The 25298-nt window shown below is 45.3% G+C and overlaps 2 protein-coding genes and 1 long non-coding RNA gene across 5 annotated transcripts in view; 2 read left to right on the forward strand and 1 right to left on the reverse strand.

Moving 5' to 3' along the window:
• Nucleotides 1-3412: 3412 nt before the first annotated feature.
• On the forward strand, nt 3413-6568 carry LOC125701893 (uncharacterized). Its single transcript, XR_007380392.1, has 3 exons — nt 3413-3667; nt 5158-5236; nt 6137-6568. It is a non-coding gene; the product is annotated as an uncharacterized LOC125701893 (long non-coding RNA).
• A 178-nt stretch (nt 6569-6746) lies between these two features.
• LOC125686010 (ferroxidase HEPHL1-like) overlaps nt 6747-25298 on the forward strand; it is a 35475-nt gene continuing 16923 nt past the window's right edge. The window contains exons 1-5 of one of the 2 annotated variants that reach the window (XM_048929612.1): nt 6747-6906; nt 8681-9400; nt 9923-10027; nt 11100-11344; nt 12735-13432. In XM_048929612.1, coding sequence (XP_048785569.1) covers nt 9270-9400; nt 9923-10027; nt 11100-11344; nt 12735-13000 — 747 coding nt within the window. In that variant the 5' untranslated portion in view covers nt 6747-6906; nt 8681-9269 and the 3' untranslated portion in view covers nt 13001-13432. Of the gene's footprint in view, nt 6907-8680; nt 9401-9922; nt 10028-11099; nt 11345-12734; nt 13433-25298 lie in introns of those variants that run through there. The other variant, XM_048929619.1, reaches the window with a different exon arrangement.
• Nucleotides 13871-22021, reverse strand: LOC125685982 (tubulin alpha-3 chain-like). Of its 2 annotated transcripts, none has more exons than XM_048929549.1 (5): nt 21982-22021; nt 17290-17512; nt 16633-16781; nt 15072-15752; nt 13871-14173 (listed from the first exon to the last, which is right to left on the reverse strand). In XM_048929549.1, the coding sequence occupies exons 2-5, from the start codon at nt 17408-17410 to the stop codon at nt 13877-13879; spliced, it is 1248 nt and encodes a 415-aa protein (XP_048785506.1). In that variant the 5' UTR covers nt 17411-17512; nt 21982-22021; the 3' UTR covers nt 13871-13876. The 2 variants fall into 2 exon arrangements, with proteins under 2 accessions (XP_048785506.1, XP_048785497.1); XM_048929540.1 differs by lacking the exon at nt 21982-22021 and adding an exon at nt 20262-20325.

The following is a 25298-nucleotide window of genomic DNA, read 5'->3' on the forward strand; positions in this document are numbered from 1 at the left end:
TGAGCTGTTCCCCAGCAATGCAGAACTTGCAGAGTGTCAAACACAACAAAGAAAGAAGAAAAGAAAGACACAAAGGTCGTGGTTATGCACAGAAGCGTACAGGCATGGTTCAGAAGAAGGACACCTGCACATGTCAACTAAACAAAGTATTTACATCTCACAGTTACAGGATTTTGAACGCCAGAAGCAGACAGCACAGTATTTTGAAAGCAGTAAGTCCAAATCAGCCTCCTTGCCCTGCTCTCACCTCTCAGCCAAGCAGAGAAGTAGAACACAACTCTGTTTCTTTGCTCGTGGCAGCCGTGAAGCTCGTGTTTTAGTGACACACAGAAGTGCATCTCCAGCTGTCGTGCGTCTCACTGACCACAAGCTCAGCTGTGAGCTGTCCCTCAGCCTGACACCACAAGCAGAAAATAAATGTACATTAACTTATCCACATGTGCCAATCTGGGTGCGAGGAATAAAATCCTATCAGGCCATGGGCAAAGCAGGGAGGACAGAGGCAGGAAACAGGAAGGAGTTCAACTCCAGCTCTCCCCCACAAAAGACTGGGAGAGCTGAGTCAGCACCACGGGAGGAGTTACGACACAGCTTGGGAGCTTACAGAGAGACCTGAGATTGCCAAAGGACGGCACCAGGGTAACTCTCACCAGTCCTGTGCAGGGGTTTCATGGATGCTTGGGATGCTGACTTCCACTGCCTGTGTCATTGGTAGAAACAGGTGACAGATGCTCATTTTGTCTGGGTAACGCTTCCATGGTTCCATGGTTATGACTGAAAAAAAAAAAAAGTAGCATGCAACTCTATAACATTTACCTCTCTGCTCTTCTTGTCAGCACAACATCTAAGATGAGCATTACACATCCTTGCACCTGATTGGAAAGTCATCCAAGCCGATGTTCCACACAGCTTCATCTCAGTGCCAAAAAGAAACACACAGTATCCCTTGCGCTGGTAATTCTCTCAGGGCAAGAGCCTCCACTCTCACAGCAACAGCCAAGAGCTGAAAGGCTGAAAAAGCCTCCAGTCCCTGTGCATGTGGCTGTCTGCAAAGACAACAGCTGCCTGCTCTTCAAGAGGGTGATGCTCACCCAGTAAATCCTCAGCAGCAGATGCTGTTTCCTTACACTCAGAACTGTTACAAGTGTGTGCAGCCCTTGGCACTACCTTTCCAATCAAGGCTAACATGTATCTAAACCATTCCTTCTTTGTTAGTATCTGGATCCCCAGTTAGGGCTTGAGCTCCAGAGGTCAGCACAGTGTGCATCTGGAAGACATGTCTCAAAGCTGAGAAGAGTCAACTCTTTGACTTGGGCACAGCTCACCAACCATGAGCCATGTCTTGCCAACTTGGCTCATCTGATCATGTGGGAGGTCAGTTCCAGTGCACCATTCATGAGCACAGACACGAAGGAAACCAATCAGCTCCACATTAGAAGGCCTTAGGTAGGCAGAGACCCACAGCGAAAGCCCCCTGTGCCAGCCCTTAAATGGACTCCATCCCTTCATCTTCTGGTGTCCAGGCTCCAATATTTCCTGCAGCTGCAGGTCAGGGCCCAGCATGGCACAGACCCCACTGATATGGATGTTGTGGTTGTATTCCCACATCAACCTGGGGCCACACACCTGAGATATGGGGCAGAGCCCATGGCTGCCCCATGGCTGCCCCATGGCCCTACTCACAATGGTGGCGTTGCCATCATGGGCCAAAGCCATGCCCATGTGGGCAGCAGTGCAGTTCTCTGTGGGTCAGCGCAGTGCTGTTCTCCTGGCCAACTCCACCCAACCCCCTGTTCCCACTCACCCCACAACTCCACCTCTGTGGGCTCCCTGCTCTCCATCTCGCAGCCATACAACCGCTCCACATCTGGGGCCCCCACCACCATGCTGGGGGAACACACACATGTGGGGCTGATCCATAGCCCCAGGGATTCAGGATCACAAATGGGGCAGGAGATCCGTACCGTGCCTCCAGCAGTGCCAGCACCCATGCCCAAAGCTGTGGGTCCCACTGAGCTCCAGGACATGACGTGGGGTTGAATGAATGTTGAAGATCCCCAATGGGGAGGACAACACTTGGGGGGTACAGTGGGCTCATCGTGGGGCAGTGACAGCCTCATAGCACCCCACAGTGCCCCACAGCACCTCATTCATCCCAAGAACTACTCCAATGTCTCCATGTCTCCCCCACAACCTCCATGCTGCAACTCCCCTCACCCCCCTAGCACCGTGCCCATGAGGACCACTGTGAGGAGGGCCACACCTTGGGGCCACCACTTCCTTCCACCCCACAGCAGAAGGGGATGTAGGGTGGGGGTGGGTGCTGTGGGGTGCTAAGGGGGTCACAAAGTGGGGCACAGGGATTGGCGGGACTTGTCTGTAGGGAACCATGGGAGTCTGTGGGGACTGTGGGGGACCATTGTTGTGTCTGTATGAGACTTTGGGGTTTGTGGGGAACCTCAGTGAGCACAGAATGGCACAGGAACCATAGTGGAGCACGGGATCATAGGGGACATGGGAGTCGGTAAGGGAAATGAGGGACGTGGGGGTCTATAGGGGATTGTGGAGGACCGTGGGGGTCCAAAAGGGGATGGGAGGTATGCAGGGCACCATGGAAGGTATTTGGGTTCACAGAGAATCTCGGGCCCCGTGGAGGGCTGTTGCGACCACGCTGTGGGGTCTGTGGGGGGCACAGGGACCCGGGGGCCCATAGAGGGCACTGTCATGCACACCACTGCAACTGCAGTTGTGCAGCACATCACTCTGCTGTCTCTGCTCTGTGCCCCTCGTTGCTATGGTAGAAGTCCTCCAGGCTCAAACATGCACACACTGGGGGTCTTGGAAGGGGTGACTCTTTTGCTCCGTGTGGTCCTGATGGGCAATGGTTGGAGCTGAGTGTTTCTCACTGAGGGGCACTCATGTGACTTTAAGCACAGGGGTTGACCCACAGATGTGCTGCAGAACCCAGGGGGGCTCCAGGTATCTGATGGGGTAGACTGGAATACACTGGAGGTTTCTAGGGACCCAGGGCTATGTGTCAGTATTAAAATGTCTGCTCCCCTATCTGCTAGAAATGTCTTTGAGGACAGACTGCGATCCACACACATGGGCCATCGCAGCTCATCCATTGATAAACCACCCTTGGCAGACATTCATTTCACTTTTTTTTTTTGCCTCACGGCTGTATGGGAGCTGTGAGGTCACGACCTGAAGCAGTGACTGAGCACCTGGCGAGGGCTGCAGCTCTACGGGCACAGCTGGGAGCAGCTTACTTGCACGTCTGCAGCGTGACGCCGCCAGCGGCGCTTGCGCAGTGCGGTGCCGAGAGTGGCGCGCGCGTAGAGCCGAGCCGATACCGGCACAGGCGCAGTTCTGTGCCGGGACTGGCGCTGGAGTGAAGCAGTGCCCTGATTCGCTCATGCGTATGGCTTTCCTGAGACTTCTGGTCCCGGGTTGCTGTGGAGTCGGTGCTGCTGCACGCCAGTACCGCAACAGCGAATCCCCGAGCTGCTCACGTTCCGCTGTCGCTGCCAGGGCTTTTACGCAGCTGGGGGACGGTGCGGGGCTGGGGCTGGAAGGGCCGTTCGCTAATTCACCGGGGTGGCGAGCAAATTGCGTGGCACGAGGCGCTGTGGAGCAGCTGTGAGCCCAACCGCTCCGTTCCTTGGTGGGTTCGGGCATAAAACGGCGGAAATAAATGAGGGGCATCCTGGATTAGAAGGGGGAGAAGATTGCTGAGCCGGCGGTCCGAGAATCGGCTGGTTGCCCGTACCTGTAGTGGTGTTTCGAAAAAATTGCTATTGTTAAGTTGATGGGCGCATGTTCGCTATTAGCTGGAGGACTGATCACCATAGAGAGTGGCGGATTAGCTGCGCAGAGCGGTTAAAACGCCACTTCCGCATTTGTACGCACACGCGTTGTGCTGCTGGCAGGACTCGGCGGCAGACAGCGGCAGTTCCGCGCATTGGCCACGAGGTGGCAGCAGAGACCGCGGAAAGAACTTTTCCGACGGGACTGGGGAGCGGCGGCGCAGTGCCTGGCGATCCGGTGTGTGTGCTGTGAGGACGGGAGAGGAGCACGAAGTTCGAAGTGGGGGTTGTGGGGGGAAAGACGAAGAAGAAAGAGGGAAACTGCTCCAAACCCAGGAGAGCTGTGCCAAGTGCATATAAATAGCTGTAAAAAAGGAGTTGTTTTTTTTTCTTTTTTCTTTTTGCCAGCGTCTGTTGCATTGTTTCTAAATGTTCAAATACCAAAATGCAACTGCCCAGCAAATTTAATGATAACGGAATTAGAGCCCATTGGCAGAAAGCACCGGGCCGTGTTAATGTTTGCTCAGCCTCTGTCTTGTTTATACTTCCACGTATTTTTCTTCAAAAGCCTTTCTTTCCCTGCCGGTTTCATTTTTGGCTTTTTGTTCTTTTCATGCCATAAAAAGGGAAGTTTTAGGTTCTAGCAAGTCTAAGCAGCCAGATCTAGCACAAAGCTGCAGTTTTGAGTTCTGTGTGGACCATGACAGTGTTCCTACAAAGATTAACAAAAACTGCAGTTCTCCCCCTAAGTTTACAGATGGAAAAAATTAATTCACCTGCCTAGAAAGAATTGATGTGTCACAGCTGCCGTTGGCAAGATGGCCTGAGAGTTGTGTGGTGCATCTGGCTGTGAGAGGAATGTCTCTGTGGAAGGACAGCTTGTTCCCCCCTCTGATGGGGGCAGCTTCTCAGCTGCCCTACCCTGGTCTTCCTGCAGCTGGACAGATCGCCCAGAAGGGCACGGGGTACGCAGACCCTCCCTGGCCAGCTGCAGCAGTCGCTCCTGCCAGCACTCCCTTTCCCCCCGACCATTCCCATTTTGCAGGCTGGAGCCCTGTGTGGCAGAGGAGGAGAGAGCTGCAGGCAGAAGGAAAACAGGGTGCTGGGATTCCTGCAGCTCGCTGCCAGCTGTCTTCTCTGACATTTTGGGGGTGGGCAGGAGACTGTGGGAGCACCCTCAAGGCTCTGGGCAGGAGGGAAGGAAGCAAAGATGCAGCTGCAGGCAGCGGGCTCTGAGCTGGAGCAGTGCGGCTGGGCACTGTGCAGCTCCCAGTCTGGGCACACGGAGCAAGTTTGTCCAGCTGAGGGCTGCAGGGCTGTCCTTGTCAAGCACTCCCCCATCCCACAGGTCTGCAGCGACTGCACCAGTTGCTCGAGCTCTTCCCACTGCAGGAGCTCAGAACTGACAAGAACCCTGACCCAAGCAGGTAATGGCAACATATGCACACAGATACACACCCGATGCAGAATCTGGCACACTACAGTCCTCCCAGAACTTCTTGCTGCTTTTTAGGCTGCTCTGCAGCTATTCTGTCCATTCCCCTTCATTCCCCTATGTCTTACCCCCTTTCTTTGCCCATTCCTTTTTCAGGTTTTCTCCTTGCTTTCCTCACTTCCTTCCCCATGCCTTCTCCCTGCAATGGCCCCATGTTCTGCTGCTCTTCTCAACTGACGATCCTTAAACCACACTTTTCAAAGACATGGGATCAGACCGCATACTATCACTGATTTTAAAACAGCTAAAGAAGTACAGTGTTACGTATGGATAACAAACTCCTACCTGCTGGAAGACCAATATGAGCTCCTCATCCTGGAGCATCACCATTGCCCCCAGGTTGGGCTGGTGCTGCTCATCTGCCCCGCAGTGCTGCTCGAATGGCACCAGCACCTCCTGGCACGGCCTGCCACCTCCCTCTGTCACCTCTACGTGTCACCTCCTCTCACCTCTGTAGTTCTGACCCCACACATCAAATCCATGTTCCCCCATGTCCTCACACATCCCTGTGTCCCCATATTCCCTCTCATGTCCCCTCAAGTCCCCCCATGTCCCCTGCCCCACTTTGCTCCTTGCTGATGTCACTGTGGGGTTGAGGACGGGGACAGGGATGCCTGTGGGATGTGTGGAGTCCTGGGACGAGTTGATGGCCATGCGCAGTGGGGTGATGGTGCCCTCGGTGCACAGCTGTGACACTGGGGGGGGGGGGGGGAAATAGTGCCCTGCAAGTGGGGGTCATTGCCCCCAAAATGGGGCTCGTGCCCCACGCACGTGGGCAAGTTGTACGGGCAGTGCTTTCTGGAGATGATCTGTCTTTTCTCCAAATCTGCAGTGACTTCAGCAATCCCGCGTTGAGCCGCAGCAGCAATGGGGCACTGCAGCACGTCAGCGATCTCTGGCTTGAGGAGCGCAGGGCTGCACGAAGGATGCACTGCAGCCTCCCTGTTTCTGTGGGGTTTGCACTGCTGTTGGAGCCCAAAGGCCACACGCTGCCATACAGGCAGGTGCCAGGTTCACCCACTGAGGACACCAAACCCTCCAATAACATCACAGTGGCCTTTAATTGCTGTGTGAGGAGATGACGCGCATTTCTCCCTGGGGAGCCGTAAGCTGAGCCCGGCAGCTGGGCAGCCAGCACTCGCTCCATTGACGCCGCTCATCTCAGCCCTTGTGCTGCATGTGCAGCTTCTCAGCACCTCGCTGTATCAGTATTGAAGCCTGTGCTCCCCTATCTATTAGAAATGTCACCAATGGCCATTGAGGACAGACTGGAATCAAAATGCGTGGGCCATCCTAGCTCACCCATCAATAAAGCTCCCCTTGCCAGACAGGCAGACCCAATTGGCTGCTGGTGTTGTTTTTTTTTTCTTCATGCCTTTATGGGAACTTTGATATCACAGCCTGAAGCAGTGATGGAGCACCTGGCGAGGGGTGCAGCCCTGCAAGCACAGGTGGAAGCAATGCAGCTGTGGGAGCAGATGGGGCTGAACCTGGCTCCAGCCCTCCCTCACCTCATCTGAAAGCTGGCAGCCCCACAGGCAGTGTCTCTTCCCAGTGATCCCCTCCCAGGGGTTGTTGGGGGGCTCTGGTTCTTGGAAAGAGGTAAGCAATTCTTTCTTTATTGTAGGGTTTTGATCTTTTCCTTTCTGCGGGGATCCTAAGCTGGTTTAGAGTAGCTCTATCTGCTTTGCCTGTCTTTATGGTGCCCTTCAATTGTTTTCTGGGGGAAGTGAAGGGGGTATCTCCCTTTCTCTGAACTGGTAATGCAGGGACTGATGTTCGTTCCTTTCTTTTGCTCTTATCTCATTTCTGGAATGCACCAATCAGCCCTGAGGTAACGCTGGTTGGCTGTGCATTGCAACTCTGGAAATGTCTGGAGCTGCTGCTCTTTTCCATAAAGGGATTCTGTGTTCTCCAGATCTTCTTTGCAGCTCTTTTTGAACTCAATATTTCTCAGGAAGTCTCTGTTCCCTCTTTGGTGATTCTTACTGCATAATCTCCAACCTGAGGCTCCAAACTTGGTTTGTCTGCTACCGCGTTGTCCCAACCCATTTAATGACATGTACCCTCTGTGTCCCCTTCCACTGTGTCCTTGCATCCACCTGTGTCTTTGTGTCCTCCCTGTGTCCTCTCCCCATGTCCCCTCTTGTCTCCTGTGCCATGTGTTAATTCCACCCGTGCTGAGGGTTGTTTAAGGGCACATAGTTAAATTATGTTCCATGTCTCTTTGGATCTCGTTCTGTTTTGCAGCTTGATGGGGTTTAAGGGTTTCTGGGGCTCCTCCAGTTAGTGGTTTAAGCACTGTGAAATCTGTGGAGCAGGCAATGGAGCCCCTCATGAGCCCCCTGTTCATGCATCACTTGTATGCAGGTGGGTTTTGTGATGGCTGTTGGAAGCTCTCTTACAGATGGAGTGGGGGTCACAAGGGGCTCCCTGGGCTCTGTTCTTCCAGCGCAGTAAGCGATGTGACTGGTGATAGAGTGTGGTGCATCCGTCAGGCTGGTACCTGAGCTTAAGAAAATCTCTGGGCCCCAGAGGCCCTTTTCTTTGTCCTCACTTAGGGCAATGCAGTCTCCACTACTCGAGCACACTGAACACAAGTGTTCTGTTCCTGTTTTGTCTGCTTCTCTCCTCGATCTCCCTTATGAATTTGTAACAGATGCCAGGGCATGGAGCTCAGAGCATGCTGTGGCTGACCACCCTGGCGTCCTATGTTTTTTTCTGTTTCTTGCAGATCTTGCTTTGTATTTATAGGAAATGTATTTAGAGGAAAGATTTCCCTCTTCTGGACCACTTTGTCAGGATCAGCCCAGATCTCCATCCCAACTGTCAGGGGATGCTCTTAGTTTCCTAATCTGTATGATACCCAGTGCCCCCCTTCCTTCCACCCCCTGGCTCCCGTTAAATAGCTAGCTCTGCAGCTACGGGACCCAGCAGTGTGATGAAGCAAGTCCTCTGGTCTGCTGAATACTGGGACTGCCATGGACAGGCTCTGTGCTGATATGGATCTTCCTGGTTGGATTGCTTGCTGAGTGTCTCCAGAGCTGTTGAGCACTCAGGCTTCCCTGCCTGCCCTGACTGCTCACCAGGCCATCGACGTCCTTTGTGTCGCTGTTCCTCATGGCATCAGCTGTCACACCATAGACTCCTTGGAGTCGGAAGGAACCATTTGTGATGATCTAGTCCGACTCCCCACAAGGAACAGGGATGTTCACAGCTAGATCAGAGCCCGATCCAGCCTCACCTTGGAAGGGACAGGGCATCCAGCACATCTCTGGGCAACCTGTTCCACTGCCTCACCACCCCTACTGTAAAAGATATTTTCCTTACATCTAACCCAAATTTTCCCTTGTTCTTTCCTTTTGCTCCCCTTTAGGTATTGAACAGCTGTTACCAGGCCACCTTGGAGCCCTCACTTCTCCGTGCTGAACAGCCCCAGCTCTCTCAGCCTGTCCTTGGAGGAGAGCTGTTTGATCCCTTGGTTCTGTTTTTTTGTGGCCATCCTCTGATGTGATCCAACAGGTCCATGTCTCTTCTGCACTGAGGACTCTACATCTGGACACGATCTCTAGATGTGGGATTGTGTGGAATATAGACTCAAGATAAGGGAAGCCTCTTTACTTCACATGTCCGACAGGAGCTGATGAGAACTTCAGAAATAAAGTGGGAGCTCCATACTCCGTGGCACCCTCCTTCTTCAGGGAAAGTAGAATGAATCAATCAGATGCTGAAAAAGCACTTGTCAAAATTGGTTTCAGAGACCAAATTACCATGGACAAAGTGTTTGCCTGTAGCCCTTGTCAGAACACGAACCACTCACAGAAAAGGCTTAGGAGTATCGCCCTATGAAGTGCTGTTTGAGTTGCTGTACTTGGGAGTGGTGAGATGCCCGCTCTTGAAACCAAGGATAAGTTTCTCCAGAACTGTGTACTCGGGTTGTCTGCTGCTCTGTTATTCCTTAAGGAATGTGGGCTGTTGGCTCAAACTCCACCTCTGGAATTTCCAGTGCACTCATCCCGTGTAGGAGGCTGGTCCTAATACACATCTGGAAGGAGTCAAAGCTTCAGCCCGAGTGGGATGGAATGGACCATTTCAGGTACTGCAGTGGGTGTCGTCTACCTTGACTTCAGCAATGTTTTGTTACAGTCTCCTGTGACATCCTGGTAATGAAGCTGAGAAAGTGTGGGATAGATGAGTGGATGATGAGGTGGGCTGAGAACTGGTTTACTGGCTGAGCTCAGTGGTGGTGATGGGCGGCGCAGAGTGCGGCTGGAGAGCTGTGAGCGGCGGTGCTCCCGGGGGTTGGTGCTGGGTCTGGTTGTGAAAGGTAGATTGTGTTTGTGCTGTAGAAGCTTTGAGTATTTTCTGTATGTAGTACTGGCTTTACTGAACTTACAGCCCTCTTGTGAAAGAGCTGTTTGCCTTCTACTAAGAAAGGTGCTGAGCAGAGTTAAGTTAAAGATTCGGGGTGTTCTGATTGGGGTGGAATTGAGGTGGGAAAGAAGACCATATAAAAGGAAATTGCATGTACCCGCTCTCTGTTTCACGCTTTCCACGAGGTTCGTGAATGCAGAATGAAGCTGTACTTGCTAAACGTTGTGCTGTTTTTTTGCTGAAGTGGGGCAGTGACCAGGGAGTACTACATCGGGATTATAGAGACAGCATGGGACTATGCTCCTGGTAGTACTGATATCATATCTGGACTACGTTTTGCAGAAGAAGAGTAAGTAATGTAGTTCGTACTGATGGAGTTTTATTTAATAGCATTGTCTGCTTTAGATGCTAGGACCAGGACCTGGTGAAGTTGGTGAAATGAATTGTGCTAGTGTCAGTGAACCTGGTGGCTGACATGTAAGGGAGTATTTACTTTTTCCTGACTTGCTTAAGAACTAAATTGCGACTCTCTGCTGATGGAAAATGTTGTACAATGTAATGTTCTTTTTGTGACTTTATCGTAATGAAACGTTTATTAACTAGAGGTAGGGAAATGATCATGTGAATGCCTACTGTTATTTTGAATTGGCCAAGTGGCAGTGATGAAGGGAAGGCTTCTGCTTTTACATCTTTAAACTCAGAAGTTTAACATGTTTTTTCTGTTCTGATTTTTCTGTTGGGCACAATTTTCCTTTTTAAATGTTTGTTGTTGGCAGTGGTCTCTTTCTTGTGGAGATGCAGCAGCTGGAGTGTTTCATGCAAGAAAGGCTCTGTGCAGTATGAGAAATAGAGGATAAGTGTGGTGAGGAGAAAGGTGATACCCTGAAGACATAAATAATAAATAACGAAAACTCAGATATCGGAGGCATCAAAGAAAGTATTGGACAGGAAAAAAAAATAGTCATCCTCTCTATTTTTTCAGTGCTTTTAAAATGAAGTAGAACTATACTAAATGAAGAGTGAAGAAGTATATCACTAGTAAGAAGAGTCTTCTCCTTGCTGACTGTGAAGTCAACATAACATGATACTTGTTGGTTTTAACTGGCTTTGGAAGATTATGCAGAACTTGAAGCACGTACAAAAATGTTGAGCAGGAAGACCTGTTGTTTGACTTACAAGCAGCAGAAAATTGTGTCAAGTATCCTTATCTTCAGTCTACAAAATAGATAGAAAAAATTCATAGTTGGTGTGTAGCATTTAGTCTCTATCTGAGTGCCTGTACTCTTCAGAAATGTGAATGTATTTGCTTCTAAAGGCAGATTGTGCACAGTGCTACGGAGGCTTGGCTTTTGTTTGAGATCTGCTAATTAGCACTGTTCAAGTATAAAGTGAATATCTGACATTGTGTATTTTCTTTACAGGCAAGCTGAAGTCTTCCTTAAAAGAGGACCACAAAGGATAGGAAGCATTTATAAGAAGGCTGTCTACACTCAGTACACTGATGTTTTATATGATGTGATAGTTGAGAAACCTTCCTGGCTGGGTTTTTTAGGCCCCATCATTAAAGGAGAAGTTGGTGATTCCATTGTTGTTCACTTGAAAAACTTTGCTTCCAGAAACTACACACTGCATCCACATGGTGTAAAATATACAAAGGAAAACGAAGGTAAGCTTGAGTCCATTTTGTGTCAGAATTGAACAAAAGCTTTGTCATCAAAGATACAACTGCCTAAGCGAATTATCTTCTGAAACAAGACACACTCAGTTTAAAATAGGAGCTGATTAAGAACTTCTGGTATTTGTTCAAGAGTGAAATACTGAGCCAAAAGTGGGGTTCGTGTAGAAGGCAATTTTAGATCAACGTTCCATCTGAAATAAGGGTAATGTAGGGATGTCTGAAGGAAAAAAAAAACGATGCTGTTGTAAAGAAAATACTGTTTGTATAAGTTATAACTCTTAATGGTATTAAGAATTCTGAATTATACACAAAAGTTCCTTAAAACAGGCAAATGCCTTCAGCTTAGATAAATTAGCCATCACTCTTTCAGATGTACTGTAACCATGCTACTGGTATTAGTGAAGACAATAGTTGTTGGCAATAGGGGAGACTTTCAAGCTGTGAAACACTGCTGCAGTTTCACTGAAATTAGTGGAGTCCTTGCATATTGACAGGCAGAAGAGTCGCGTTCTCTTCTGGACAATCTATGGAGTGTTTTTGTAGCATCTTTTATGCATACAGCAACCCATGAATGTGCCATCTGTCAGAAAGAGCAGCGTGTCCCTCCTGAGGAAATACTGTGATTCCAGTTTCCTCCTTGAAAACTACTGAATGTAGTATGATGACATCTAAACCTGAGGCTGTAGCCTGACAATTCACTCTGCCAGATGCACCTCACTGGGTAGTTTTCCATACTATTATCTGCAAGAAAGACTGCACTGGAATATAGCCACTGAAAGTTTTATTAAGATGCCTTAAAGACTGTGTGAATTATTGAGTAGATACTGTCAAAAGTAGTCTTTGAAAATTTTTCAGTGGGGAAAAAAATTGTGAAATATTAGTTTAACATCTAATATTTTTAAAGGGTTTTCATTACACCAAATATGTGACTTGGCATTGACGCACTATGGGAGCAGAACAGCATGTTGTATGGTAATATATAGAACAATATTTGCAATTTTACCACTGTTGCTCTTATTTGAGGCACACCTGTGTTCCTTGGAGAGGAATGCAATGTTTTAGAATAGATTCCAAGATCAATATTTAACAAATGTTTTACAAATATTTTAGCTGTTGTCTCTTTAGCAGAAGTACACTGTGCCCTCTTAATAAAGAACTCAATTTAAAGTTACTTGTCACAGCGCACCTGCAGAACTCAAAGTCGAGTAAAGGAATTCTAGCAGAAGGGAGAGCTCTATCCATCTGAATTAAAATTTGTTTTACCTCTATTCGAGTATTCAATCCCTGTTATTGCAGCATGTAGTCAACTTGAAAGCACTGTTCTGACACCGTATTGTGAAATGCGTTATGTTAATGTTGGCCGTGTGCCATTCCTCAGGTGCTTTTTATCCAGACTATACCAAAGGTTTTGAAAAAAGAGATGATGCTGTGAAGCCTGGAGGCCAGTACACTTATACGTGGGATGTGACAGAAGATCAAGGTCCTGCTGAAGGAGATGCAGACTGCATTACCAGGGTTTACCACTCTCACATAGATGCTCCAAGAGATGTTGCCTCAGGGCTTGTTGGGCCTTTAATCATTTGCAGGAAAGGTAAAACGTGGATTAACTACTACATATGCAAGTTGATTGATAATGGCACTTGATAAATATAAATGAACTAATTTTCTGGAAGAGGAAATTAAGAGTTCATTTTGAAATAGTGGATTTTGTCTTGTCAGTTATCTGCATGTAATAATAGGATGGGATTTGATTTTTGTGTGCTAGGCAAATGAGTGAAATGTGTTCATGCTAGTAATGCAAAAGTGTGACATTGATATGTAGAACAAATGTTTTACATTATCATCACATACAATATTTATTCTTAGCAAAGTTATTTTACAGCGTCTGTTAAAACCAACCTTTGTTTTCCCAATATGGCTGTAAGTTTATACATACAGTCACACTCAAGATAAACAACAAAATGTCAAGTAAACAGCCATCATCCTTACCAATACTGTGCTTAAAACTGAACAGTTTTTTTCCCCAGTTTTAATTATTTACTAACTATACTTGTTACTACTAGTATACTATCTAAGGTGGAACTGAGTGTAAGGGGGCACGCTGGTTGGAAAATTTTACCTTTTGTCTGCTGAGTCTCCCCATTTTTTTTTTTTAATTTTATTTTTTTAAGTAGCAAGTTTGGTGCTTTTAGCAAATATTCTAGTTCAGACCAAAAGTGTAATGGCATTTACCCTTACTACAGTTAGATAAATTGATAAATAGATAAATAGATAAATACAGCGTTACAGACACGTACACAAGTTTGTAATTTAATCTTTACGTTGTGCAAGACTAGATGCTACCAAAAACTGTAATTTCAAACGGTTCTTACGCAGCAACTGTGTGTGTAAACAGTAACAAAGAAAAAAATGAACAGTACAACATTTAAAACTGCATCTGAAAACAAGCAAGCAAGCGAACAGGATTCTGCAATTCATTTGTTGCTGTTACAGAACACACTTTCTATTACTTCGGCATTTTCAGTATTCATCCTCTTCTTCAGCCTCTGCTTCTACAGAGTCTATCCCAACTTCTTCATAATCTTTTTCAAGGGCAGCCAGATCTTCCCGGGCTTCGGAAAATTCTCCTTCCTCCATTCCTTCCCCAACGTACCAATGTACAAAGGCACGTTTGGCATACATCAAATCGAATTTATGGTCGAGACGAGCCCATGCTTCAGCAATGGCAGTGGTATTACTCAGCATACATACAGCTCTCTGCACCTTTGCAAGGTCGCCACCTGGCACCACAGTTGGAGGCTGGTAGTTAATGCCCACCTTCAAGAAAACAAGTGAGAACGTCTTTAATTACTGGGAAGCACTGAAGACTTATTTCTGTTAACAACAACAGTAGCCACAACTGTGAACAATTAAATAAAATTATTTTGCGCTTCATCAAAATATTTAACTAAATCCTAAATTCAGGATCTGGTCAAACTGGTCCAGCGTTAGCTACATTGGCCTAGAGGTTATTTGTCCAACAGATCATAAGAGCCTACTGGACTCTACAAAGAACGTAAGAATCTAGGTCTTTGCAAGTCCTGAATGCATGGACAGTAGCTGGAAGGATGGACCTCTTGTCCGGAAGGTGACACTGCCAGTCAACTGAGAACAAGCAGAAGTAGCTGAACAACCTGATATTCATCTAGTAAAAAGGCGACTTACAGGAGCCTATGTTTAAATGAATCACAACGAAAAAAATAGGTTTGCTCTAGTGATAGCAGTCAGGCTCCACATGTCCGGAAACTGATAGCGTCTACCACTTCAAGGTATCTCAAAACCATTGTTGGGAAATTACTGCACTGAATTCAATAACTTCATGTAGTGTTTCTACATTTGCTTGGGGCTTGCCTATATTCCTTCTGTACAAAGCTCCCGAGATTTTTGAAGACTTGCAGTAAAACCTGGCATTGCTTTTCAGTACAACCTGTTTGTAAATTATTTTCAGACACTCAGTACTGCCTGTTCCTACAAAAACCGTGACTGCTATTCTGTAACTTGTTTTAGAATTTTCATCTGAGTTAAAGTATCAGGGAATTATATTTAAGAATATAATCTGAAATGTAAGCAGTTCAGTAACAGGAACGTTACAGTACAGTACAACGACCGCTACCTCCAAATATCACGTAATTCCTACTATTTCCAAGATCAAGCACTTCAGAAGTTATCAAAGTACCTTGAATCCAGTTGGGCACCAATCCACAAACTGAATGGTACGTTTAGTCTTGATAGTAGCGATAGCTGCGTTGACATCTTTAGGGATAACATCACCTCTGTATAACATACAGCAGGCCATGTATTTACCATGACGTGGGTCACATTTTACCATCTGGTTGGCTGGTTCAAAGCAAGCATTGGTAATTTCAGCCACGGATAACTGCTCATGGTAGGCTTTTTCAGCAGAGATGATAGGGGCATATGTTACCAAGGGGAAATGGATTCGTGGGTACGGAACAAGGTTAGTTTGAAATTCTGTCAGATCTACATTAAGGGCTCCATCAAAACGTAGTGAAGCTGTGATGGATGAAACAATTTGCGCAATTAGTCGATTTAAATTGGTATAAGTGGGACGTTCTATGTCCAGGTTGCGACGACATATATCATAAGTGGCTTCATTATCTACCATGAATGCGCAGTCTGAATGCTCCAGTGTTGTATGAGTAGTTAAAACTGAATTGTAAGGTTCCACTACAGCAGTAGAAACCTGTGGTGCTGGATAAATTGCAAATTCTAGTTTAGATTTTTTGCCATAGTCAACAGAGAGCCTTTCCATGAGCAGAGATGTAAACCCTGAACCAGTGCCTCCTCCAAAACTGTGAAAGATAAGGAAACCTTGCAGCCCAGTGCACAGATCAGCCTATAATAGGATGGAAAAAAGCAAGAGAGAAAAAACATATATTTATTATTACCTTTTCCAAAATCATCAACATTAAAATAAACACTCAAAAGCAATTATTTCCTCATCATTTGTTTTAAAAGGTAACTTTTTTCTTGCATATCTTTTACTTAAAACCACCACAGCACACCTTGTTCTGAATATGAGTATTTTCTCATTTGAATGTAGCATTTTCCTTTATGCATTTTTTATCCTACTAAAAGCAAGAGCAGTTGTGCACCACTGCGAAAGGTTATTAGAAATTACAGCAGGCTTGCAGCTTTTAAACTACTATTGTACTCTGTATGGCAGCAAGTATCAATTTGGTTTGGAAAAAAAGTATTTTTACAACTTCAGAAAGGCAATCACTACTTCACTTTGATTCACATCATGCTAAGTGAATTTCTTACATTACACCAGGTTATGGAAACCTAGAAAGACGTGAAATTACTGAACGTCCAACCAAAATCTGAGTTTCAGGGTACTGGAAATATTTTGAATGACACATAATGGTGCGATTCAGGTTAAAAATAACAAACAAGTGCTTACAGTCTAAAGATTTTATAACGCACTTCTGAGGTATCCTTAAAATATCTTCAAATAATGATGTTCCACATCACAAGAACTTTCAAGTTTTACTGACTGAATTTTTATTTAACTCAAGAGGGGGGAGGCATGGGACCAAGTTCCCGGTTTTTTGTTTTTCATAATCTATGCATAAAATTCTTAAAAACAAACAACTCCCTCCCCCCCCAGAAAAAAAAAAAAAACAACACAAGTGTCATAACAAATTGTAACTACAGGTAGCTCTAGAGCTGTATCTTACTTATTTTAAATATTGATCTGCAGCACGAATTCTTACCACTTTGCGCGTGCGGTCTAACACTAGATCAACAATCTCTTTTCCAACGGTGTAATGGCCTCTGGCATAATTATTAGCTGCATCTTCTTTCCCAGTAATGAGCTGCTCAGGGTGGAACAACTGCCTATATGTGCCTGTACGTACTTCATCTACAAGTGAAAAAATACATATTCCAACATAAAATTTATCTGCTGAGTTCTGCATGTGGTGCCTAGGGATGACATACTACGTAAAAGGAAACGTCAAAAACCTACAGACAGCTTCCATGAACAAACGCAGCAAGAAGTTGGTACAACTTCAGTGTCTTTCTTTAGGGGAAAACATCGGATGCTCACAAAGCAGTATTTGCATCCTGGAACATGGAGGCAACTCAAGAGAACTACACTGCAGGCACAGGCATTCTGGATAGCAATTAAATGAAGCTGTGGATGTAGTGCAGTGACTTGGAAAGATTATCCAAAATCTGCAAAGAAGTTTAATGTTTTCCAAACATTACCCATAGACCATCATTTCATCTCTTTCAAATAACACGAACCAAAAATGTCAAAACATCATCCAGCTATACACCTTTCAGAACCCCTAGTGTTTTGAAAACGCACAAAAGTCTGAAAGGAAAGGAGTAGTTTTACATTGAAGATGTGCATCTTGCGTACGTACCGACTACCGTTGGCTCCAGGTCCACAAACACTGCTCTGGGAACATGTTTACCAGCTCCCGTCTCACTGAAGAAAGTGTTAAATGAATCATCTCCGCCTCCAATAGTTTTGTCACTGGGCATGTGACCATCAGGCTGGATCCCGTGTTCAAGACAATACAATTCCCAGCATGCATTGCCAATCTGAACACCAGCCTGACCAACATGGATGGATATGCATTCACGCTGCAAACAAAAAAAAGGACAATGATAACGTGAGATCTGGGGCTATCCGTCACTTAGATTTCACTCTCAAAATAACTTGCTATCTGTGGGTTATACTGTAGTGATCTTTCCCTGCTGCATTATTACCTCGGCTGCTTGAGTGACAATTAAAATGACCCAACAGTCTGCTGCTAGCATGAATCTACTCACTGCTGCTGATCTACGCTGTCAGGAAAGGAAGGCAAGAGACAGGCGTGGCTGAACCAGGACCTGCTGGTCAAATGGAAGAGCAAGAAGAAAACGTACAGGCAGTGCAAACAGGTACCATGGGAAGACTACAAAGAAGCTGCAAGTCTGTGCAGGGAGGGGGTCAGGAAAGCCAAGGCCCAGCTTGGCCTAACTTTGGCAAGGGATACCAAGAAGAACAAGAAAGGCTTCTACAGGTACCTCATCCAGAAAAGGAAAGTCCAGGAATGCATACCATGCCTAGTAAGTGACACAGGCGATCTGGTAACAACAGACAAGGAGAAGGCTGAGGTACTTAACAACTGCTTTGCTTCAATCTTCTCTGATAACTGCTCGCCAAACAGCCCTCAAATGTTTGGTTTAGCAGGAGGGAACTGGGGAAGCAACGTCCCTCCCACTGTAAGCAAAGATGACGTTTTTGACCACCTGAGGAACCTGAACATCTGCCAGTTTATGAGTCCCGATGAAATGCATCCCAGAGTCCTTAGGGAATTAGCTGATGTGGTCACCAAGCCACTCTCCATGACATCTGCAAAGTCCTGGCAATCAGTCTCTGGTGACTGGAAAAAGTCAACAGCACACCCACTTCTAAGAAGGATAATATGATGACCCTCAAAACTACCAACCCATCAGTCTCACCTCTGTGAGCTAAGGCACATGGAAGGCAGGGAGAACCAGCACGGCTTCACCAAGGCCAAATCCTGCTTGACCAACCTAGCAGTCTTTTATGGCAGTGTCACTGCATCAACGGACAACAGAAGAGCCACATGTATTTCCAATTTGGAGAGAAGGATGTTGTGGGGTATTGTGTCAGAGTCCTTCAATCACAGTCCTTAAATATATGGAAATATATGAAAATATATATGAAATATATGGATTTGATGAGTGGACTGTTCAATGGATGAACAACTGGCTGCAGAATCGAGTCCAGAGAGCAGTGGCCAATGGCTCAGTGTCTGGATGAAGATCGGTGACAAGCAGCGTCCCCCAGGGATCAGTGCTGGGACTGGTACTCTTTGATACCACCTTCATCAGCAACATCAAAAGTGGGGTCAAGTGCACCCTCAGCAAGTTTGCTAATGACACCAAGCTGTGGGCTGCAGTTGACACACCAGAGGAACAGGATGCCATCCAGAGGGACCTAAGCAGGCTTGAGCAGTGGGTACAGGCGAACGTCACAAAGTAAAACACATTTAGGTTGGATAGAAGGAAACAGTTTTTTACAGCAAGGGTGGCAAAGCACTGGAACAGGCTGCCTAGAGTTGTGGTTGATGCCTCATTCCTGGAGACTTACAAGGCAAGGTGGGATCAAGCCCTGGGCAATCTAATCTAGCTGTGCTTTTCCCTAATCATTGCCGGGGAGTTTGACCAGATGACCAACTGTAAAGATTCTAGGATTTAACGTTGAGAATGTTGGAGGATCTTAGATACCACATGGTCACGCAGGATGAATGCAGTATCATCATTCCTTACCACAGAGCACGTATATCCTGTGTATAATATTCCGTTTAGTCTCTTTTTCACCTTTCTTTGGTTTTAGAAGCCTTCTTTATATAATAACCCTCTATTTCCTTGATCTGTTGACAATAATGTACTGAGTAATGTTGCAAGAATTTTTTCTGCACAAGACCTCTAAGTATGTTTTCCTTTACAATAAGCACATAACTAGTGCCAGGCAATCCACTCATATTTGGGTTCCTCTACTAAATCATCTGGGTGAGGAAGCATGGCACTTACGTTTAAATCACTCAAAACCCCAATTTTGTTTTACATCTGAGACTGAAACTCTTATTCTAGCTTATTATTATATACTATACATATATTATATACTATTACTGTGTATTTAGCTGATCTAGGAAAACACAGAGGTAGAGAGCGTCTTTAAAGCTTCATCAAAACTCTCATCTTCAACTACATGTTTGAATTCTCACCCTCGTGGTTCTGTCACTAGCCTTTTGCCAGTGAGGCTCACTCTGCATTTATCTGCACTTCTATTGGGTTGGCAATGAGCTTCCAACGCTTTCACACCACCCCAAGCTCTCGTTCCCCAGCGCGCAGCCCCGCGCAGTCTGGGGCGGGAGCAGAGGCGCAGACACCGCCGCACAGCCGCGCCCCTTCACGGCACGGTGGCACGCCATTGGCCGCCGGACACACGCCTCTCCTCTGCTTGGCTGCGTGCAGCCCCCAATCGTTTTAGGCACCACAAGAAATGCCGCCGCCGATGCGGTAGGCGTTCTTGTCCCTCAACCGTCGTCCTTCGCACTGCAAAGCCGGTTTCGTTGCTTTTCCACCTGTTTTGTCTCATTTACCACCAGACAACTTCTACACGTCACCTCCCTCGAACTCTCAGTTCTCATGTTAATTTCTCCACTCCCACACACGGCCTTACGCTACCGCAGGGCCGCAAGCGGCAGCGCTCCGCGAGCTCCGCCGCAGCACAGGTCACTCTCGACTCCCCAAACCCGCCGCGGCAAAAGCCATCCCAGGTTCCCTTCCTCTCCCCAACCCGAGTTCCCACTCCCACCATGGCGCCTCGTTAGGCTCAGGAGCCTCGACTGCACGGCACTCCACCGCAACACGTCCGCAGCCGAAGAGACTCAACGGCCGTCAGGTAACGGTCCGGAAAGCCCTTGCGAGCTGCTTTCCCATTGGCTGTCACCCGGGCCAGAGGCGAACGGCGGCCACCGATTCGCCAGTGCGCTCTTCTCCTCACGTGGGGTGCTAACTGCCGCTAACTGAGTTAACTGAAGGAATCCAAAATATGTGGCTTAACAAGCTAATGCACTTTATGGAGCTAGTTTCTTAGCCTCGAGGAAAACGTGCTGTGATGCTTTGAGTTTGTTAGACAAAGAATTAACAAGACATGGGCAGTGGAATAATGTGCCCTGGTAGCTGGTTACAGTCCTGGAAGTCTGACAAAAAAGCAGGAAAGCAGAGGTACAACCAAATGAATTGTCAGGTTTTTGCATAGTTTATGTAAAACAAACTTTCAGGTTTAGATGTAAGCTGGAGAAACAATTCCTGACTACGAATGAGAGATTTAACTTTGTTTCCTTTTTCAAGCTAAAATTCCATTGGCAAGGGACCCATTTCAACGGCTAGCCAAGCTACATCACTGCTTGTTTTAAAAAATAATGTATATTTTGCAGAGTGGCTGAGTTAAAAAATGATTATGAAACTAACCACCAGTATTGTTTTCTCTTAACTAGATGATGGTTCAGTGTTCCAAAGCCAAATAAAAAACTTAACTGAGTTAGTGGCAAGTTGTACAGTGACTTGAGCTTCTGAGTTTCTCGGTGGTGCTTTTTTTTAATGATTATTTTTTGCTTTTCACAAGGTATAAGCAGGCTTTGGATATTGTTCTTTCTTGGAGTGTGGCATGGTCTGCAAGTGAGGTTCTGCAGTCATGAACTTTAGCATCTTTAATTCCAAAGACAAAGCTATTAGCCACCTTTGTCCCCTGCATTAAAAGCTTCTGAATTATCGTTTTGAGTACAGCAGTGATTCAGTTATTACACTGACTACAAACTTCACAAAAAAGTCTTTGTATCAAATTATTCTGATAGGGTGATTTAAAGAGGCCTGTACAGTTCTGCTAATGCTGCCTGTTAATTATGGAGAAAATAATGGCAGAAAATGACAATGTTAATTTATTGAACATTATAAGGTGAGTCAAGGGTTAGTGTAAATTTTTTTTTCCCCAGTTTTAATTATTTACTAACTATACTTGTTAATCTGAAACATGCAGGTTTTATCTTATTCAGTATCTTATCTTCTTGAATGTAATAAAACTTACATGCTAAACCAAATTTTCAGGTTGGTGTAGTCTCATGCTTTTTACACTTACAGTCGTCTGCAACTGAAAGTCAAAGAACCTGCTGATTCTCTAGTAAGCGTACAGAGCAAAACTAAGACTGTTCAGCTGACCTCGAGAGTACTTTAAAGTTACCCAGAGAATATTTGTGTGCATGCCAAACTTCAGTGTTTGTACTTGCTGGGTAAAGTATATTTTGTCACTGTAGATTGTAATTACTAACTCTTCCTGCTTCCAAACAACTTCAAATAATAATAAATAAATAAAAAAAAAGTGGTTAGTTGTAACATTATGACTGAGAGTTCAAATGCTATTAACTTTTAAATAGCTGTAAGTTACTTTGACCTGGACCTCCTTTTTACCATTTTTTTGCTGAACAATGACCAGGACCTCAATTAACTCTCACATGCAGATCATAGCTTCTCCTTACCAGCAAACAGTAGCAGGTTGTTAATTGTTTATCTCCAGGATTAAAGCTGAACAACCCTTACTAGCTTCCTGCCAAAATCCTCCTTTATAAAGATATAAGAAAATACATGTCTCTGGACTAATACAGATTACAGGTACCACACTGAATGCTAAGTAATTCGGTTCTGTTTACACTTGTAGCTAAAGGATGGATCTGAACTAAAGGCAAACAGCAGCCACCCTCTCTTCAGAAGGCTGTCACTGTGAGTTTTGTCTTGTACTTTTACTACTTTTCTCTGTCTCAAAATATAGCGCGTGGCATGATGGTGGCCATGCACACAAGGAAGAGAGAGTTTTCCTAACCCATGTAGGTACAGCTACTTCATCTTTACTTGCCAAGATAGCATCACTACTGTTTGTTTTAAAAACAGTATCACGTTACAGATTGTTCTTCAGTAACCAAAATACAGATTCTCTTAGCTCCATTCTGCAGGTACTTCTTCCAGCAGCAACCTGGCACTTGATTACATACTCCATTAAAAATTACAGAACTAGAAGCTGGACATTTGTTAATGACAGCTAGAATGGAATGAACAAAGTTGGGTTATTTTAGATTGCTCCAAAGATCTCCTTTTTATTTTCTCAAGAGTTTACAAAAAAAAACAGAAAAGCATGACAAGTTTTTATTTTTGCATGAAGATTTCAAGTAACAGAAAAACTCCGTTTACTAAGCCTGAAGAATACAGAACTGAACAAATGCATTCTGCCACGCTGTAGGCACTATGTGTAAAAACCTGGTCAAAACATCAGTGCAATTGGGACTAGAAGATCAAAGCAGTGCTATTACTTTTATTTCTCACTAATGGTAAAGCAGAATGGCAATCATTTAGTGTATGAGCAATCTCACAAATCACATTTGAGACCTAAAATAGCAAGCAAAGGAGTCATTGCTAATCACCTTAATGAGCTAAGGTGCAAACCCAGTTTCAATGAATACATTGAGCCAGCTGATCACAACATAAGGAAAATGAATTCTGCTTCCTAGCTCTTGCTTTATCTGTAGCACTGTCTTTATCTGTAGCACTGCAGAGGCCTTCAGCCAAGAACTTTTTCCATCAAGCTACTCGCAAGCATAATTGTCCATCATCTACAACCTTTCCTAGCTGTTAGTTCTGGAACAAGTCCTTGTAGTGCCAGTGTTTGAAAATGGCACTTCGACTGAAGGTAGGAGTCCAGTTTCTTCTTGATGTTATCAAAAGAATCCACTCCCATATAGTCAGCTTGGCCTTGTTCCCACCGAGCCTTGCGTTCTTCTGAAGATATGGTTGGTAATACTGGTGGTGGTGGTGCCGATACCGACATATGGGACACTGCCTCTGTAACCTCTGCCTAAAACAAAAGGCAGACTAAAAAATACAGACAGATTTTGCATACTTTAAGCAAGCAACAGGCCACATAAGAGGGCAACCAAGTAGATGTTCTCATGCATAGCACCAAGCATCACCAACAAGCAGGGACTGTGCAGCTTTCCTAGCAAAATAAAACAGAGTAACAAATCATTCAAGGAAAGAGGTGGGGGAGGGAGGGTCAGGGGTTTAGTTCCTCATACCTCTCTACAAAAGCCACAAGAGAAAGCCAGAGTATAGATCAAGCCTGATAGCTGCAAACAGCTCATTAGAAAAAGTGTACAAGAGATAGAGCACATCTCCAAAGTTCTGTAACTTTAGGCTGAGAAGGATTAAAAACTTGAATCAGTCACTGTACTAATCTGACACTAAAGTTTGCAGACATACTACTGAATTCTGTTTAACAACTAGAATAAGAAGCATTATTTTGGTTTTGCAAGTATCAACATTTATTACTGCAAGTCTATTTAAGTAGCCTATTCCCTAATTATTGCAGGCCTACCTAGGTAGGTTGTACCATGCAAGACTGCAAGTGTATGTATACTGCATGCTCAACTGGGGGTTCTCATGTTTGAATAGCTGCAGCACATTAAGGATGAGTTTACTGAAGTTACTACACTGTCATTTCTGGTGCATCATTCTGCACTTAATTTTAAGCATAGCAATCAACTATGCTCAAGACCACTTAATATTCTTCTAATCTGCATTATTCCTTATTCCAGAAATGAAAGAAGAAAAAAAACCAAGAATCTCTGTATCTCACTAACTAATCCACACCCACGCTTTCAGTTGCACAGGAGGGGAAACAAGTGAGATCACACAAAGTCTATTCTGTTTGCATAGGTAGTTTCCACAGGAATATTAAGATACATACCAGGTTTGCACTTGTGGTATTTTCTTCATCAACTTCTTTCTGTTCTAGTAAGGGTAAAATATTAACTGTATAGGTGTCCCACCACATGTTGAGGAATTCTGGGTGAACAATTTTAGGGTCATTGATATTGCCTTCTACACTTTTTGTTCTGGAGTCATACGTATAGTTCCATGGCTTTGTGCTTCCCAGAAAATGCACCGCTTCAGTACTTGAACCAAACCTGTTGGAAAGAGAAAGTCAGAGCCCATAATTTGGAAGTATCTAGAAAACAAGTGCTTTGACTATCAGACAAGAAAAATTAACCTGTGTTTTTGTAAGTATCCAGAAAATAGAAACAGGAATATATTTAGGAGGTTATCAGGTTAATTCCCACACATTGCAAGCAGGCAGTATGGAATGACATCACGTTTGAGCCTTCTTTATGAATGACAGTAATCAGCAGATTCTCAGTCTGAAAAAGTTCAATATCTGTACTTACCTCCATCCACCAGCTTTTCTGTTGTACTAACTTGATATGCGCATTGCTCTCCCCTGTCTGCACTATGCTGGACCAGGTCCAGTTTCAGGATTAGAACATCCAACTCTGTTGTTATCGCTATGTGCCTAGCGCAAAACGCAACTTCGGCAGGAATGAAGTTATCAGTGTGTAAAATCAAGGAGCGTTCAAAGTCTAATACTGTCAAAGTCTGGTTTATGACCAGGTATTTCAAACAGAACATGACTAGCTTATTCCTGCAGCGCACAAGAAGATCTCCATGTACAGGACAACATGAAATACACAGCGGAGGATCTGAAAGTGCCATTTCCACTATCGACATCTGCTCTTTTAAGGTTTCGGTGTACGACTCCTCCATCTTGTGACCCACCATCCGGACACAAACACGAGAACTGCCTGCAGACATGCATCGCCAGTTCACATAAGCTCTTAGGAAAGTTGCTTTGCTTTTCTCTTCAATCGTCACCAAATAGTCTCCTTAAGGGAAAGCAGAAGGACTGTTAAGTCGTTAAAGAACACACGACAGCGTTTGAGCTGCTTACCTGCGAACCCAATAAAATACA

The sequence above is a fragment of the Lagopus muta genome, chromosome 1 (assembly GCF_023343835.1).
Source record: "Lagopus muta isolate bLagMut1 chromosome 1, bLagMut1 primary, whole genome shotgun sequence".
In the NCBI taxonomy this organism is placed as follows: Eukaryota; Metazoa; Chordata; class Aves; order Galliformes; family Phasianidae; genus Lagopus; species Lagopus muta.